The sequence below is a fragment of the Dendrobates tinctorius genome, unplaced genomic scaffold (genome assembly GCF_039654945.1).
Source record: "Dendrobates tinctorius isolate UK_male_01 unplaced genomic scaffold, ASM3965494v1 ptg000279l, whole genome shotgun sequence".
Taxonomy (NCBI): Eukaryota; Metazoa; Chordata; class Amphibia; order Anura; family Dendrobatidae; genus Dendrobates; species Dendrobates tinctorius.
Window position 1 is genome coordinate 879,681 of NW_027361946.1, and position 19,052 is coordinate 898,732.

At 53.1% G+C, this 19,052-nt stretch overlaps 1 protein-coding gene across 1 annotated transcript in view; it reads right to left on the reverse strand.

Annotated features, from left to right (window-relative positions):
* PDZD8 (PDZ domain containing 8) overlaps positions 1 to 19,052 on the reverse strand; it is a 59,624-nt gene that overhangs the window by 31,302 nt on the left and 9,270 nt on the right. Inside the window, exons 2-3 of the mRNA XM_073559900.1 lie at positions 15,443 to 15,565; positions 13,844 to 13,946 (exon numbers count right to left, since the gene is read on the reverse strand). Coding sequence (XP_073416001.1) covers positions 13,844 to 13,946; positions 15,443 to 15,565 — 226 coding nt within the window. The remainder of the gene's footprint in view (positions 1 to 13,843; positions 13,947 to 15,442; positions 15,566 to 19,052) is intronic.

Consider the following 19,052-nt stretch of genomic DNA (forward strand, 5'->3'; position numbering starts at 1 on the left):
CACTGTGCCCAGCTCCTGCTTCTGGCGCCCCCCCATACACTGCAGCGTCCCCCCATACACTGCAGCGTCCCCCCCCATACACTGCAGCCCCCCCCCATACACTGTGCCCAGCTCCTGCTTCTGGCGCCCCCCCATACACTGCAGCATCCCCCCATACACTGCAGCCGCCCCCCCCATACACTGTGCCCAGCTCCTGCTTCTGGCTCCCCCCCATACACTGCAGCGTCCCCCCCATACACTGCAGCGCCCCCCCATACACTGCAGCGTCCCCCCCCATACACTGTGCCCAGCTCCTGCTTCTGGCGCCCCCCCCATACACTGCAGCGTCCCCCCATACATTGCAGCGCCCCCCCCATACACTGTGCCCAGCTCCTGCTTCTGGAGCCCCCCCATACACTGCAGCATCCCCCCATACACTGCTCCCAGCTCCTGGCATCACACCTCTGTATAAGCGGCGCCTTCCCTCCACTGCAGTAATGACCCACACGTCACCTGGCTCCATGGAGATGGAAGCTCTGAAGTCACAGCTGCTCTTCTCCCGGCGAGTCAGCGGAGGGCGAGACTCTGTATTGTGCACCATCAGGGTACTGTGCTGGGACTGCGCTACAGGAGAGCTGCCTGCTCTGTGCTTCAGTGAAGTATTGCCGCACTGTGTCACCCTGTGTTCTCTGAGTAGTGTTATGGCTACAGTGAGAGGAGAGCGGGCGTTTGGTAGGATTACCCATTCTATATCGGGCCAGCAGACTGGTGCGCCCACTGAGCCCCGTCTCCACAGTCTGTATACTCTTTCTCCCCCCCTTGTCAGGAGCTGTGATCCCGTGCTGTCCTGTCTGTATACTCTTTCTCCCCCTTGGTCAGGAGCTGTGATCCCGTGCTGTCCTGTCTGTATACACTTTCTCCCCCTTGGTCAGGAGCTGTGATCCCGTGCTGTCCTGTCTGTATACTCTTTCTCCCCCCTGGTCAGGAACTGTGATCCCGTGCTGTCCTGTCTGTATAATCTTTCTCCCCCTTGGTCAGGAGCTGTGATCCCGTGCTGTCCTGTCTGTCTGTATACTCTTTCTCCCCCCTGGTCAGGAGCTGTGATCCCGTGCTGTCCTGTCTGTCTGTATACTCTTTCTCCCCCCTGGTCAGGAGCTGTGATCCCGTGCTGTCCTGTCTGTATACTCTTTTTCCCCCTTGGTCAGGAGCTGTGATCCCGTGCTGTCCTGTCTGTAAACTCTTTCTCCCCCTTGGTCAGGAGCTGTGATCGCGTGCTGTCCTGTCTGTCTACTCTTTCTCCCCCCTGGTCAGGAGCTGTGATCCCGTGCTGTCCTGTCTGTATACTCTTTCTCCCCCTTGGTCAGAAGCTGTGATCCCGTGCTGTCCTGTCTGTACACGCTTTCTCCCCCCTGGTCAGGAGCTGTGATCCCGTGCTGTCCTGTCTGTATAATCTTTCTCCCCCTTGGTCAGGAGCTGTGATCCCGTGCTGTCCTGTCTGTATACTCTTTCTCCCCCTTGGTCAGGAGCTGTGATCCTGTGCTGTCCTGTCTGTCTGTATACTCTTTCTCCCCCCTGGTCAGGAGCTGTGATCCCGTGCTGTCCTGTCTGTATACTCTTTCTCCCCCCTGGTCAGGAGCTGTGAGCCCGTGCTGTCCTGTCTGTAAACTCTTTCTCCCCCTTGGTCAGGAGCTGTGATCGCGTGCTGTCCTGTCTGTATAATCTTTCTCCCCCTTGGTCAGGAGCTGTGATCCCATGCTGTCCTGTCTGTATACTCTTTCTCCCCCCCTGGTCAGGAGCTGTGATCCCGTGCTGTCCTGTCTGTATACTCTTTCTCCCCCTTGGTCAGGATCTGTGATCCTGTGCTGTCCTGTCAGTATGCTCCCCCCACACTAGGAGCGGTGATGTTGTGCTGTCCTGTCTGTATACTTTCTCCCCCCTGGTCAGGAGCTGTGATCCCAGCTGTCCTGTCTGTATACTCTTTCTTACCCCAGCCCAGGAGATGTGGTCTGATCAGTCCACGTCGCTGTAGGGTCAGACACAGCCATTACACAGAAGGAGAATGTGGAAACCACAAAAATTGCGACCAAAGATCCCAAATAATTAAATATTAATTTACATCTTTATTGGAAAAAGGACAAAATTGGACAAATGGGGGACATGTGCAAAAGGCAAAACAAAGTGCAGCAGTGCAGAAAAACACGCAAGAGAGTCACAGTCAAAGCAGAGGAATGAGCTCTATGCTCCGAAACGCGCGTCGGGGTACGTGCGGACAGTCCGGTCAGTAGAAGGCATCAGTGGAGGTATGTGTTTTCGGGGTATTAACCACTTTAGGGTGGGCGGTACACTTGCTCCCCTGTGGGAGAGATCATAGGTCTCCACAACGGGTGCCTTCTTTGCCTTATGGCAGCAATATTTAACAGGTATATAGGCAGCGTAGCCTAATGTGTGTGTGTGTGTGTGTCCGGGATAGGCATCCGCACCGTCGCAGCTACAGCCACAAAATTTGGCACAGTCACACGTCTGGACCCCCGACAGCGTCCTAAGCTATATTGCGAGGCGAAATTTTAACCCCGCGCGTTCCAATTCACCAATTTTGCCCCTATCTACATAATGGGGAAAAAGTGTGTGCGTGTCAAGCCCCGCCCCTCATTATGATGTCACAATGGTTGACTATGGGATGGAGGATATGTATGATGGGTATATGGGCACGGGCCTATGGGATGGAGAAAATGTATGATGGGTATATGGGCACGGAACTATGGGATGGAGGATGTGTATGACGGGTATATGGGCACGGGACTATGGGATGGAGAATATGTATGATGGGTATATGGGCACTAGACTATGGGATGGAGGATGTGTGATGGGTATATGGGCACGGGACTATGGGATGGTGGATATGTATGATGGGTATATGGGCACGGGACTATGGGATGGAGGATATGTATGATGGGTATATGGGCACTGGACTATGGGATGGAGAATATGTATGATGGGTATATGGGCACTGGACTATGGGATGGAGGATATGTAAGATGGGTATATGGGCACTGGACTATGGTATGGAGGATGTGTGATGGGTATATGGGCACGGGACTATGGGATGGAGGATATGTATGATGGGTATATGGGTACGGGACTATGGGATGGAGGATGTGTGATGGGTATATGGGCACGGGACTATGGTATGGAGGATATGTATGATGGGTATATGGGCACGGGACTATGGTATGGAGGATATGTATGATGGGTATATGGGCACTGGACTATGGTATGGAGGATGTGTGATGGGTATATGGGCACGGGACTATGGGATGGAGGATATGTATGATGGGTATATGGGTACGGGACTATGGGATGGAGGATGTGTGATGGGTATATGGGCACGGGACTATGGTATGGAGGATATGTATGATGGGTATATGGGCACTGGACTATGGTATGGAGGATGTGTGATGGGTATATGGGCACGGGACTATGGTATGGAGGATATGTATGATGGGTATATGGGCACGGGACTATGGTATGGAGGATATGTATGATGGGTATATGGGCACGGGACTATGGTATGGAGGATGTGTGATGGGTATATGGGCACGGGACTATGGTATGGAGGATATGTATGATGGGTATATGGGCACTGGACTATGGTATGGAGGATGTGTGATGGGTATATGGGCACGGGACTATGGGATGGAGGATGTGTGATGGGTATATGGGCACGGGACTATGGTATGGAGGATATGTATGATGGGTATATGGGCACGGGACTATGGTATGGAGGATATGTATGATGGGTATATGGGCACGGGACTATGGGATGGAGGATGTGTGATGGGTATATGGGCACGGGACTATGGTATGGAGGATATGTATGATGGGTATATGGGCACTGGACTATGGTATGGAGGATGTGTGATGGGTATATGGGCACGGGACTATGGGATGGAGGATGTGTGATGGGTATATGGGCACGGGACTATGGTATGGAGGATATGTATGATGGGTATATGGGCACGGGACTATGGTATGGAGGATATGTATGATGGGTATATGGGCACTGGACTATGGTATGGAGGATGTGTGATGGGTATATGGGCACGGGACTATGGGATGGAGGATATGTATGATGGGTATATGGGTACGGGACTATGGGATGGAGGATGTGTGATGGGTATATGGGCACGGGACTATGGTATGGAGGATATGTATGATGGGTATATGGGCACTGGACTATGGTATGGAGGATGTGTGATGGGTATATGGGCACGGGACTATGGGATGGAGGATATGTATGATGGGTATATGGGTACGGGACTATGGGATGGAGGATGTGTGATGGGTATATGGGCACGGGACTATGGTATGGAGGATATGTATGACGGGTATATGGGCACGGGACTATGGTATGGAGGATGTGTGATGGGTATATGGGCACGGGACTATGGGATGGAGGATGTGTGATGGGTATATAGGCACGGGACTATGGGATGGAGGATATGTATGATGGGTATGGGCAGTGGACTATGGGATGGAGGATATGTATGATGGGTATATGGGTACGGGACTATGGGATGGAGGATGTGTGATGGGTATATGGGCACGGGACTATGGTATGGAGGATATGCATGACGGGTATATGGGCACGGGACTATGGTATGGAGGATGTGTGATGGGTATATGGGCACGGGACTATGGGATGGAGGATGTGTGATGGGTATATGGGCACGGGACTATGGGATGGAGGATGTGTATGATGGGTATATGGGCACTGGACTATGGGATGGAGGATGTGTATGATGGGTATATGGGCACTGGACTATGGGATGGAGGATATGTGATGGGTATATGGGCACTGGACTATGGGATGGAGGATGTGTATGATGGATATATGGGCACGGGACTATGGGATGGAGGATATGTATGATGGGTATATGGGCACGGGACTATGGGATGGAGGATATGTATGATGGGTATATGGGCACGGGACTATGAGATGGAGGATATGTGATGGGTATATGGGCACTGGACTATGGGATGGAGGATATGTATGATGGGTATATGGGCACTGGACTATGGGATGGAGGATATGTATGATGGGTATATGGGCACTGGACTATGGGATGGAGGATATGTGATGGTTATATGGGCACAGGACTATGGGATGGAGGATATATATGACGGGTATATGGGCACTGGACTATGGGATGGAGGATATGTATGATGGGTATATGGGCACGGGACTATGGGATGGAGGATATGTATGATGGGTATATGGGCACTCGACTATGGGATGGAGGATATGTATGATGGGTATATGGGCACTGGACTATGGGATGGAGGATATGTATGATGGATATATGGGCACGGGCCTATGGGATGGAGGATGTGTGAAGGGTATATGGGCACGGGACTATGGGATGGAGGGTGTGTGAAGGGTATATGGGCACAGGACTATGGGATGGAGGATATGTATGATGTGTATATGGGCACGGGCCTATGGGATGGAGGATGTGTGAAGGGTATATGGGCAAGGGACTATGGGATGGAGGGCGTGTGAAGGGTATATGGGCACGGGACTATGGGATGGAGGGTGTGTGAAGGGTATATGGGCACGGGACTATGGGATGGAGGATGTGTATGATGTGTATATGGGCACGGGACTATGGGATGGAGGATGTGTGAAGGGTATATGGGCACGGGACTATGGGATGGAGGATATGTATGATGTGTATATGGGCACGGGACTATGGGATGGAGGATGTGTGAAGGGTATATGGGCATGGGACTATGGGATGGAGGATGTGTATGATGGGTATATGGGCACGGGACTATGGGATGAGGATGTGTGATGGGTATATGGGCACGGGACTATGGGATGGAGGGTGTGTGAAGGGTATATGGGCACGGGACTATGGGATGGAGGGTGTGTGAAGGGTATATGGGCACGGGACTATGGGATGGAGGATGTGTATGATGTGTATATGGGCACGGGACTATGGGATGGAGGATGTGTGAAGGGTATATGGGCACGGGACTATGGGATGGAGGATATGTATGATGTGTATATGGGCACGGGACTATGGGATGGAGGATGTGTGAAGGGTATATGGGCATGGGACTATGGGATGGAGAATATGTATGATGGGTATATGGGCACGGGACTATGGGATGAGGATGTGTGATGGGTATATGGGCACGGGACTATGGGATGGAGGATATGTATGATGTGTATATGGGCACGGGACTATGGGATGGAGGATGTGTGAAGGGTATATGGGCACGGGACTATGGGATGGAGGATGTGTATGATGGGTATATGGGCACGGGACTATGGGATGGAGAATATGTATGATGGGTATATGGGCACGGGACTATGGGATGAGGATGTGTGATGGGTATATGGGCACGGGACTATGGGATGGAGGGTGTGTGATGGGTATATGGGCACGGGACTATGGGATGGTGGATATGTATGATGGGTATATGGGCACTGGACTATGGGATGGAGGATGTGTATGATGGGTATATGGGCACGGGACTATGGGATGGAGGATATGTATGATGGATATATGGGCACGGGCCTATGGGATGGAGGATGTGTGAAGGGTATATGGGCACGGGACTATGGGATGGAGGATATGTATGATGTGTATATGGGCACGGGACTATGGGATGGAGGATATGTATGATGGATATATGGGCACGGGCCTATGGGATGGAGGATGTGTGAAGGGTATATGGGCACGGGACTTTGGGATGGAGGGTGTGTGAAGGGTATATGGGCACGGGACTATGGGATGGAGGGTGTGTGAAGGGTATATGGGCACGGGACTATGGGATGGAGGATGTGTGAAGGATATATGGGCACGGGACTATGGGATGGAGGATGTGTGAAGGGTATATGGGCACGGGACTATGGGATGGAGGGTGTGTGAAGGGTATATGGGCACGGGACTATGGGATGGAGGATGTGTGAAGGGTATATGGGCACGGGACTATGGGATGGAGGATGTGTGATGGGCATATGGGCACGGGACTATGGGATGGAGGATATGTATGATGTGTATATGGGCACGGGACTATGGGATGGAGGATGTGTGAAGGGTATATGGGCATATGGGCACGGGACTATGGGATGGAGGATGTGTATGATGGGTATATGGGCACGGGACTATGGGATGGAGAATATGTATGATGGGTATATGGGCACGGGACTATGGGATGAGGATGTGTGATGGGTATATGGGCACGGGACTATGGGATGAGGATGTGTGATGGGTATATGGGCACTGGACTATGGGATGGTGGATATGTATGATGGGTATATGGGCACTGGACTATGGGATGGAGGATGTGTATGATGGGTATATGGGCACTGGACTATGGGATGGAGGATGTGTGATGGGTATATGGGCACGGGACTATGGGATGGAGGATGTGTGATGGGTATATGGGCACGGGACTATGGGATGGAGGATGTATGATGGGTATATGGGCACGGGACTATGGGATGGAGGATGTGTATGATGGGTATATGGGCACGGGACTATGGGATGGAGGGTGTGTGATGGGTATATGGGCACGGGACTATGGGATGGAGGATATGTATGATGGGTATATGGGCACGGGACTATGAGATGGAGGATATGTGATGGGTATATGGGCACTGGACTATGGGATGGAGGATATGTATGATGGGTATATGGGCACTGGACTATGGGATGGAGGATATGTATGACGGGTATATGGGCACTGGACTATGGGATGGAGAATATGTATGATGGGTATATGGGCACGGGACTATGGGATGGAGGATATGTGATGGGTATATGGGCACTGGACTATGGGATGGAGGATATGTATGACGGGTATATGGGCACTGGACTATGGGATGGAGGATATGTATGACGGGAATATGGGCACTGGACTATGGGATGGAGAATATGTATGATGGGTATATGGGCACGGGACTATGGGATGGAGGATATGTGATGGGTATATGGGCACTGGACTATGGGATGGAGGATATGTATGACGGGTATATGGGCACTGGACTATGGGATGGAGGATATGTGATGGTTATATGGGCACAGGACTATGGGATGGAGGATATATATGACGGGTATATGGGCACTGGACTATGGGATGGAGGATATGTATGATGGGTATATGGGCACGGGACTATGGGATGGAGGATATGTATGATGGGTATATGGGCACTCGACTATGGGATGGAGGATATGTATGATGGGTATATGGGCACGGGACTATGGGATGGAGGATGTGTATGATGGGTATATGGGCACTGGACTATGGGATGGAGGATATGTATGATGGGTATATGGGCACTGGACTATGGGATGGAGGATATGTATGATGGATATATGGGCACGGGCCTATGGGATGGAGGGTGTGTGAATGGTATATGGGCACAGGACTATGGGATGGAGGGTGTGTGAAAGGTATATGGGCACGGGACTATGGGATGGAGGATATGTATGATGTGTATATGGGCACGGGACTATGGGATGGAGGATGTGTGAAGGGTATATGGGCACGGGGCTATGGGATGGAGAATATGTATGATGGGTATATGGGCACGGGACTATGGGATGAGGATGTGTGATGGGTATATGGGCACAGGACTATGGGATGGATGATATGTATGATGGGTATATGGGCACTCGACTATGGGATGGAGGATATGTATGATGGGTATATGGGCACGGGACTATGGGATGGAGGATGTGTATGATGGGTATATGGGAACAGGACTATGGGATGGAGAATATGTATGATGGGTATATAGGCACTGGACTATGGGATGGAGGATATGTATGATGGGTATATGGGCACGGGACTATGGGATGGAGGATGTGTATGATGGGTATATGGGCACTCGACTATGGGATGGAGGATATGTGAAGGGTATATGGGCACGGGAATATGGGATGGATGATGTGTGAAGGATATATGGGCACGGGACTATGGGATGGAGGATGTGTGAAGGGTATATGGGCACGGGACTATGGGATGGAGGGTGTGTGAAGGGTATATGGGCACGGGACTATGGGATGGAGGATGTGTGAAGGGTATATGGGCACGGGACTATGGGATGGAGGATGTGTGATGGGCACGGGACTATGGGATGGAGGATATGTATGATGTGTATATGGGCACGGGACTATGGGATGGAGGATGTGTGAAGGGTATATGGGCATATGGGCACGGGACTATGGGATGGAGGATGTGTATGATGGGTATATGGGCACGGGACTATGGGATGGAGAATATGTATGATGGGTATATGGGCACGGGACTATGGGATGAGGATGTGTGATGGGTATATGGGCATGGGACTATGGGATGGAGGATGTGTATGATGGGTATATGGGCACTGGACTATGGGATGGTGGATATGTATGATGGGTATATGGGCACTGGACTATGGGATGGAGGATGTGTATGATGGGTATATGGGCACTGGACTATGGGATGGAGGATGTGTGATGGGTATATGGGCACTGGACTATGGGATGGAGGATGTGTGATGGGTATATGGGCACGGGACTATGGGATGGAGGATGTGTATGATGGGTATATGGGCACGGACTATGGGATGGAGGATATGTATGATGGGTATATGGGCACGGGACTATGGGATGGAGGATGTGTATGATGGGTATATGGGCACGGGACTATGGGATGGAGGATGTGTATGATGGGTATATGGGCACGGGACTATGGGATGGAGGGTGTGTGATGGGTATATGGGCACGGGACTATGGGATGGAGGATATGTATGATGGGTATATGGGCACGGGACTATGAGATGGAGGATATGTGATGGGTATATGGGCACTGGACTATGGGATGGAGGATATGTATGATGGGTATATGGGCACTGGACTATGGGATGGAGGATATATATGACGGGAATATGGGCACTGGACTATGGGATGGAGAATATGTATGATGGGCATATGGGCACGGGACTATGGGATGGAGGATATGTGATGGGTATATGGGCACTGGACTATGGGATGGAGAATATGTATGATGGGTATATGGGCACTGGACTATGGGATGGAGGATATGTGATGGGTATATGGGCACTGGACTATGGGATGGAGAATATGTATGATGGGTATATGGGCACTGGACTATGGGATGGAGGATATGTATGACGGGTATATGGGCACGGGACTATGGGATGGAGGATATGTATGACGGGTATATGGGCACTGGACTATGGGATGGAGAATATGTATGATGGGTATATGGGCACTGGACTATGGGATGGAGGATATGTGATGGTTATATGGGCACAGGACTATGGGATGGAGGATATATATGACGGGTATATGGGCACTGGACTATGGGATGGAGGATATGTATGATGGGTATATGGGCACGGGACTATGGGATGGAGGATATGTATGATGGGTATATGGGCACTCGACTATGGGATGGAGGATATGTATGATGGGTATATGGGCACGGGACTATGGGATGGAGGATATGTATGATGGGTATATGGGCACTGGACTATGGGATGGAGGATATGTATGATGGATATATGGGCACGGGCCTATGGGATAGAGAATGTGTGAAGGGTATATGGGCACGGGACTATGGGATGGAGGGTGTGTGAAGGGTATATGGGCACAGGACTATGGGATGGAGGGTGTGTGAAGGGTATATGGGCACGGGACTATGGGATGGAGGGTGTGTGAAGGGTATATGGGCACGGGACTATGGGATGGAGGATGTGTGAAGGGTATATGGGCACGGGACTATGGGATGGAGGATGTGTGATGGGCATATGGGCACAGGACTATGGGATGGAGGATATGTATGATGTGTATATGGGCACGGGACTATGGGATGGAGGATGTGTGAAGGGTATATGGGCATATGGGCACGGGACTATGGGATGGAGGATGTGTATGATGGGTATATGGGCACGGGACTATGGGATGGAGAATATGTATGATGGGTATATGGGCACGGGACTATGGGATGAGGATGTGTGATGGGTATATGGGCACGGGACTATGGGATGGAGGGTGTGTGAAGGGTATATGGGCACGGGACTATGGGATGGAGGATATGTATGACGGGTATATGGGCACGGGACTATGGGATGGAGGATGTGTGAAGGGTATATGGGCACGGGACTATGGGATGGTGGATATGTATGATGGGTATATGGGCACTGGACTATGGGATGGAGGATGTGTATGATGGGTATATGGGCACGGGACTATGGGATGGAGGATATGTATGATGGATATATGGGCACGGGCCTATGGGATGGAGGATGTGTGAAGGGTATATGGGCACGGGACTATGGGATGGAGGATATGTATGATGGGTATATGGGCACGGGACTATGGGATGGAGGATATGTATGATGGGTATATGGGCACGGGACTATGGGATGGAGGATATGTATGATGGGTATATGGGCACGGGACTATGGGATGGAGGATGTGTGAAGGATATATGGGCACGGGACTATGGGATGGAGGATGTGTATGATGGGTATATGGGCACTGGACTATGGGATGGTGGATGTGTATGATGGGTATATGGGCACTGGACTATGGGATGGAGGATGTGTATGATGGGTATATGGGCACTGGACTATGGGATGGAGGATGTGTGATGGGTATATGGGCACGGGACTATGGGATGGAGGATGTGTGATGGGTATATGGGCACGGGACTATGGGATGGAGGATGTGTATGATGGGTATATGGGCACGGACTATGGGATGGAGGATGTGTATGATGGGTATATGGGCACGGGACTATGGGATGGAGGATGTGTATGATGGGTATATGGGCACGGGACTATGGGATGGAGGATGTGTATGATGGGTATATGGGCACGGGACTATGGGATGGAGGGTGTGTGATGGGTATATGGGCACGGGCCTATGGGATGGAGGGTGTGTGATGGGTATATGGGCACGGGCCTATGGGATGGAGGGTGTGTGATGGGTATATGGGCACGGGCCTATGGGATGGAGGGTGTGTGATGGGTATATGGGCACGGGACTATGGGATGGCGGATATGTATGATGGGTATATGGGCACGGGACTATGGGATGGTGCATATGTATGATTGGTATATGGGCACGGGACTATGGGATGCAGGATGTGTATGATGGGTATATGGGAACGGGACTATGGGATGGAGGATGTGTGATGGGTATATGGGCACGGGACTATGGGATGGAGGATATGTATGACGGGTATATGGGCACGGGACTATGGGATGGAGGATGTGTGATGGGTATATGGCACGGGACTATGGGATGGAGGATATGTATGACGGGTATATGGGCACGGGACTATGGGATGGAGGGTGTGTGATGGGTATATGGGCACGGGACTATGGGATGGAGGGTGTGTGATGGGTATATGGGCACGGGACTATGTATGATGGGTATATGGGCACGGGACTATGGGATGGAGGATGTGTATGATGGGTATATGGGCACGAGACTATGGGATGGAGGATATGTATGATGGGTATATGGGCACGGGACTATGGGATGGAGGATATGTATGATGGGTATATGGGCACGGGACTATGGGATCGAGGATGTGTGATGGGTATATGGGCACGGGACTATGGGATCGAGGATGTGTGATGGGTATATGGGCACGGGACTATGGGATCGAGGATGTGTGATGGGTATATGGGCACGGGACTATGGGATGGAGGATGTATGATGGGTATATGGGCACGGGACTATGGGATGGAGTTTGTGTGATGGGTATATGGGCACGGGACTATGGGATGGAGGATATGTATGATGGGTATATGGGCACGGGACTATGGGATTTATATATATAAAATAGATCTGTGTATCTAGATAAGTGTTTTCCTTCTGCTTTGACTGTGACTCTCTTGCGTGTTTTTCTGCACTGCTGCACTTTATGTTTTGCCTTTTGCACATGTCCCCCATTTGTCCAATTTTGTCCTTTTTCCAATAAAGATGTGAATTAATATTTAATTATTTGGGATCTTTGGTTGCAATTTTTGTGGTTTCCACATTTTCCTTCAGTGAATATCAGCAGTAACAGCATCTGGTTACAGTGATATGATATACAAGATGCTGGTATACACCTTTGCTATTGTGAACAGCCATTACACAGTAGCGGCACATTTATAGGATTAGCTCAGCACAGGAACATTTTATATAAACGTCCAATTATGGAAATTATTATTATTCCAAGATCAATTGATTAAAATGAAATTTAGTTTGTGGGTATTAGCGCCCAGCTTGGCTCAGCAATGGGCACACGACTCGCTCCTCGTCAGGCAGATCTGCATTTTCTCCTTTCTGGTCCAGCTTTGTGCCTGCTTCGGTGGGATCTCTTCACTTTCCACGCTTCAGTCTTGAGCTTGCAGTTCGCAGATCCTGGGGAGCGGCTCCAACCAGTCTCCAGTCTGTTTCCCACCGAACAATTTTACATACTGAGCGTTTCTTTTCATTTTTAGTCAGAAGAGGAGCAGCAGCAGCAATAAAATGAAGGACTGCATGAAGTTCAGGGTCCAGGACCTGAGCACCTGCACAAGGAACTGGAGAAGACAGAACTGGGGAAAGAGTGGACAAGGGGCTCCACTGTGGGCCCCGACTAGGTCACCTCAATTCTGATCTCTATGCAGATGGCAGCTGCCAGTAGTCAGGAACTTTGGGTGATTGTGCCCCCACCTCCTGAAGGTGAGAGTCCTACTGGACTCCACCGAATCCCACCGATGTAAACCTCAATGTGGGGGTCTGCAGGGAGGAGATCATCAGGTAGGAGGCAAGGCAGCTGGGAACAGGGCAGTGGTTCTTACCGTTTTGATGGAGGTCCTTGTCTTCTCCTTCCAAGGCGTGCTGCTGATCTCCAGGGTGCAGTGAATGTGTGTTTCCTGGTCATAGGAGCCAAAGATCAGAAGCCTGGAAAGATGAGGTGGAGAGTCGGGATGAGGGGTGAAGAAACCGGATTATATCTTAATTACCCAGACGACTATTTTTAGCAAACCAAGAGTATGCTGTTATCTATATTTTGCCTTGTGTAAGCCCCCGTCTCACATAGCGAGATCGCTGAAGCGTCACCGATTATGTGGCGCAAGTGACCTCGCCGGCGATCTCGCTACATGTGACACATAGCGTCAACCGCCCCCCCACTGGATATCGCTGATCGCGCTCGAATGTCCTGGGCCATTTTTTCGTCGTCTGTGTCCCGCTGGCCAGTGCGCACTGCTGTGTTTGACCCGACGAGCGACCTCGTTGGCGACACAGAACTCAGGGACGCAGGCAGGAGTCGTCAGAATCGCTGCTGTGTGACAATGCACCAGTGATCCTTACCAGGTGGTATCACTGTCGGGATCGCTGGTGCGTCCCTGGAGATCTGCCTGCTTGACAGCTTACTAGCGACGTACCAGCGATCTTTAAGTGTAACAGGACCCCAAGCCTGTAAGTGACTTGTAAGCGGATGTTCCATATAACAGGGTGTGCTCTGCTTATCTTTGATCACTAGTGATGTTCGCTGATATGCCAATTCTGCATTGCATTATGGAGCCAGTTTGTTGACTCCAAAAGCAGAGAGGGAAAAAAACTATGCAAATAGATTAAATAATCAATTAATGCTACTTGATCACCATTGTTCCCCTTATCTGTGATGCTGGAATGAAGGACACTGGGTAAATCTACAAATAGGTTACATGCCTCTGTATAAAGAGAGAGACTGCCCGAGATTCTGCCAAGACATCCTAACATCCAAAGGACCAGAGACAGGACAGCAGCCAATTCATCATGGCCCCATCACGGGGGACACGGATCTATCATTCTACAGGAAACAACCCACAAACTTTTGGCTTCGGCTGCCAAAATACAGATCTGCTCCATTGACCATCGCTGAACCATGGAGACGTTTGGAGAGGCCACAATGTGTCTCTGGGGCTAACTGGCCTTGTACCTCAGACGGTCATCTCCCTACGCTTGTCGTTCGCTCCTCTGTGTGTGTACCACAGGTGGGGTAGTGACCCTGGGAGCTCTGACGTAACATCTGCCATTAACCCGGCGAGTCAGCGGATGGGTGAAATTCTAATGTGCACCATGTGGGGTACTGTGCTGGGACTGTTCTGTGTGTGATCTGCCTGCTTTGTAGTTTAATAAAGCATCGCCACACTGTCACCCTCACGCTGTGTTGTCTGAGTAGCGTTATGCCCAAGTTTACAGCAAAGCGGGCGGGATGACCCCTGGTCCATGCAGTTTCAGCTAGGGAGCCCCTATGTCTCCACAGGGGGCGAGGAGACGCGGCCGAGAGTCAGGAGGGGGAGTGGGGGTGATGAAGGCGCAGCTGGCGCACGGCCCCTCAGTGCTGGGGACGGGAGACTGAGACTACAGCGTGGTGGCGGCCACTAGTCACCCACACCACGAGCCCCACTCACCTGCTGCAGTCAATCACAGACACCCTCAGCCGCCCCTCTGTCAGGCCCAGGTCCTGCAGCGTCAGAGATCGATCCTCCTCCTCCTCAGCTGGCACCACCTGCATCGGGAAGAACGGCTTATACCTGCGGGAGCAGAGAGGACATGTCAGAACGGAGAGCGCGGGTACCACACCATGCGACCCTGCAGTGCACGGCCTATGTAGCACGACGCTAGACAACATGGTGGAGGCTTCGGTGCATTATGGGGATAATTACACAATAAAAGGAAACTTTTCTCCTACGGTCAGGGATGAAGCGTTGGCAGAGTCACTATACCAGTCGCCACCACAGCAGAGACACAAGGCTGGGGACAAGGGACCCGATCTCACAGTGCGGATGCTGGGGGCAGTAGTACCTGACCTTGTAGTGTGGCAGGACGCTGGGGGCAGTAGTACCTGACCTTGTAGTGTGGCAGGACGCTGGGGGCAGTAGTACCTGACCTTGTAGTGTGGCAGGACGCTGGGGGCAGTAGTACCTGACCTTGTAGTGTGGCAGGACGCGGGGGGCAGTAGTACCTGACCTTGTAGTGTGGCAGGACGCGGGGGGCAGTAGTACCTGACCTTGTAGTGTGGCAGGACGCGGGGGGCAGTAGTACCTGACCTTGTAGTGTGGCAGGACGCGGGGGGCAGTAGTACCTGACCTTGTAGTGTGGCAGGACGCGGGGGGCAGTAGTACCTGACCTTGTAGTGTGGCAGGACGCGGGGGGCAGTAGTACCTGACCTTGTAGTGTGGCAGGACGCGGGGGGCAGTAGTACCTGACCTTGTAGTGTGGCAGGACGCGGGGGGCAGTAGTACCTGACCTTGTAGTGTGGCAGGACGCGGGGGGCAGTAGTAACTGACCTTGTAGTGTGGCAGGACGCGGGGGGCAGTAGTACCTGACCTTGTAGTGTGGCAGGACGCGGGGGGCAGTAGTACCTGACCTTGTAGTGTGGCAGGACGCGGGGGGCAGTAGTACCTGACCTTGTAGTGTGGCAGGACGCGGGGGGCAGTAGTACCTGACCTTGTAGTGTGGCAGGACGCGGGGGGCAGTAGTACCTGACCTTGTAGTGTGGCAGGACGCGGGGGGCAGTAGTACCTGACCTTGTAGTGTGGCAGGACGCGGGGGGCAGTAGTACCTGACCTTGTAGTGTGGCAGGACGCGGGGGGCAGTAGTACCTGACCTTGTAGTGTGGCAGGACGCGGGGGGCAGTAGTACCTGACCTTGTAGTGTGGCAGGACGCGGGGGGCAGTAGTACCTGACCTTGTAGTGTGGCAGGACGCGGGGGGCAGTAGTACCTGACCTTGTAGTGTGGCAGGACGCGGGGGGCAGTAGTACCTGACCTTGTAGTGTGGCAGGACGCGGGGGGCAGTAGTACCTGACCTTGTAGTGTGGCAGGACGCGGGGGGCAGTAGTACCTGACCTTGTAGTGTGGCAGGACGCGGGGGGCAGTAGTACCTGACCTTGTAGTGTGGCAGGACGCGGGGGGCAGTAGTACCTGACCTTGTAGTGTGGCAGGACGCGGGGGGCAGTAGTACCTGACCTTGTAGTGTGGCAGGACGCGGGGGGCAGTAGTACCTGACCTTGTAGTGTGGCAGGACGCGGGGGGCAGTAGTACCTGACCTTGTAGTGTGGCAGGACGCGGGGGGCAGTAGTACCTGACCTTGTAGTGTGGCAGGACGCGGGGGGCAGTAGTACCTGACCTTGTAGTGTGGCAGGACGCGGGGGGCAGTAGTACCTGACCTTGTAGTGTGGCAGGACGCGGGGGGCAGTAGTACCTGACCTTGTAGTGTGGCAGGACGCGGGGGGCAGTAGTACCTGACCTTGTAGTGTGGCAGGACGCGGGGGGCAGTAGTACCTGACCTTGTAGTGTGGCAGGACGCGGGGGGCAGTAGTACCTGACCTTGTAGTGTGGCAGGACGCGGGGGGCAGTAGTACCTGACCTTGTAGTGTGGCAGGACGCGGGGGGGCAGTAGTACCTGACCTTGTAGTGTGGCAGGACGCGGGGGGCAGTAGTACCTGACCTTGCAGTGTGGCAGGACGCGGGGGGCAGTAGTACCTGACCTTGCAGTGTGGCAGGACGCGGGGGGCAGTAGTACCTGACCTTGTAGTGTGGCAGGACGCGGGGGGCAGTAGTACCTGACCTTGTAGTGTGGCAGGACGCGGGGGGCAGTAGTAACTGACCTTGTAGTGTGGCAGGACGCGGGGGGCAGTAGTAACTGACCTTGTAGTGTGGCAGGACGCGGGGGGCAGTAGTAACTGACCTTGTAGTGTGGCAGGACGCGGGGGGCAGTAGTAACTGACCTTGTAGTGTGGCAGGACGCGGGGGGCAGTAGTACCAGATCTTATAGCGCGGCAGGCTGCAGAGGGACCTGACGGGATGCTGGGGGCACTAGTACCAGATCTTGTAGTGTGGCAGGATGCCGGGGGCAGCAGTACCAGATCTTGTAGTGTGGCAGGATGCCGGGGGCAGCAGTACCAGATCTTGTAGTGCGGCAGGATGTCGGGGGCTGTAGTACCTGATCTAGTAGTGCGGCAGGCTGCAGAGGGACCTGGAGGGATGCTGGGGGCAGTAGTATCTGATCTTGTAGCGCGGCAGGGATGCCGGGGGCAGTAGTATCTGATCTTGTAGTGCGGCAGGATGCCGGGGGCAGTAGTATCTGATCTTGTAGCGCGGCAGGATGCCGGGGGCAGTAGTATCTGATCTTGTAGCGCGGCAGGCTGCAGAGGGACCTGGAGGGATGCTGTGGGCAGTAGTATCTGATCTTGTAGCGCGGCAGGGATGCTGTGGGCAGTAGTATCTGATCTTGTAGCGCGGCAGGGATGCTGGGGGCAGTAGTATCTGATCTTGTAGCGCGGCAGGGATGCTGGGGGGCAGTAGTACCAGATATGGCGGGACGCTGGGGGGGGGGGGGGGGGGGGTAATAGTACCAGATCTGGCGGGACGCTGGGGGGGCAATAGTACCAGATCTGGCGGGACGCTGGGGGGGGGGGGGGGGCAGTAGTACCAGATCTGGCGGGACGCTGGGGGGGGGGGGGCAGTAGTACCAGATCTGGCGGGACGCTGGGGGGGGGGGGGGGCAGTAGTACCAGATCTGGCGGGACGCTGGGGGGGGGGGGGCAATAGTACCAGATCTGGCGGGACGCTGGGGGGGGCAATAGTACCAGATCTGGCGGGACGCTGGGGGGGGCAATAGTACCAGATCTGGCGGGACGCTGGGGGGGGGGGGGGCAGTAGTACCAGATCTGGCGGGACGCTGGGGGGGGGGGCAGTACCACCAGATCTGGCGGGACACTGGGGGGGCAGTACCACCAGATCTGGCGGGACACTGGGGGGGCAGTACCACCAGATCTGGCGGGACACTGGGGGGGCAGTACCACCAGATCTGGCGGGACACTGGGGGGGCAGTACCACCAGATCTGGCGGGACACTGGGGGGGCAGTACCACCAGATCTGGCGGGACACTGGGGGGGCAGTACCACCAGATCTGGCGGGACACTGGGGGGGCAGTACCACCAGATCTGGCGGGACACTGGGGGGGCAGTACCACCAGATCTGGCGGGACACTGGGGGGGCAGTACCACCAGATCTGG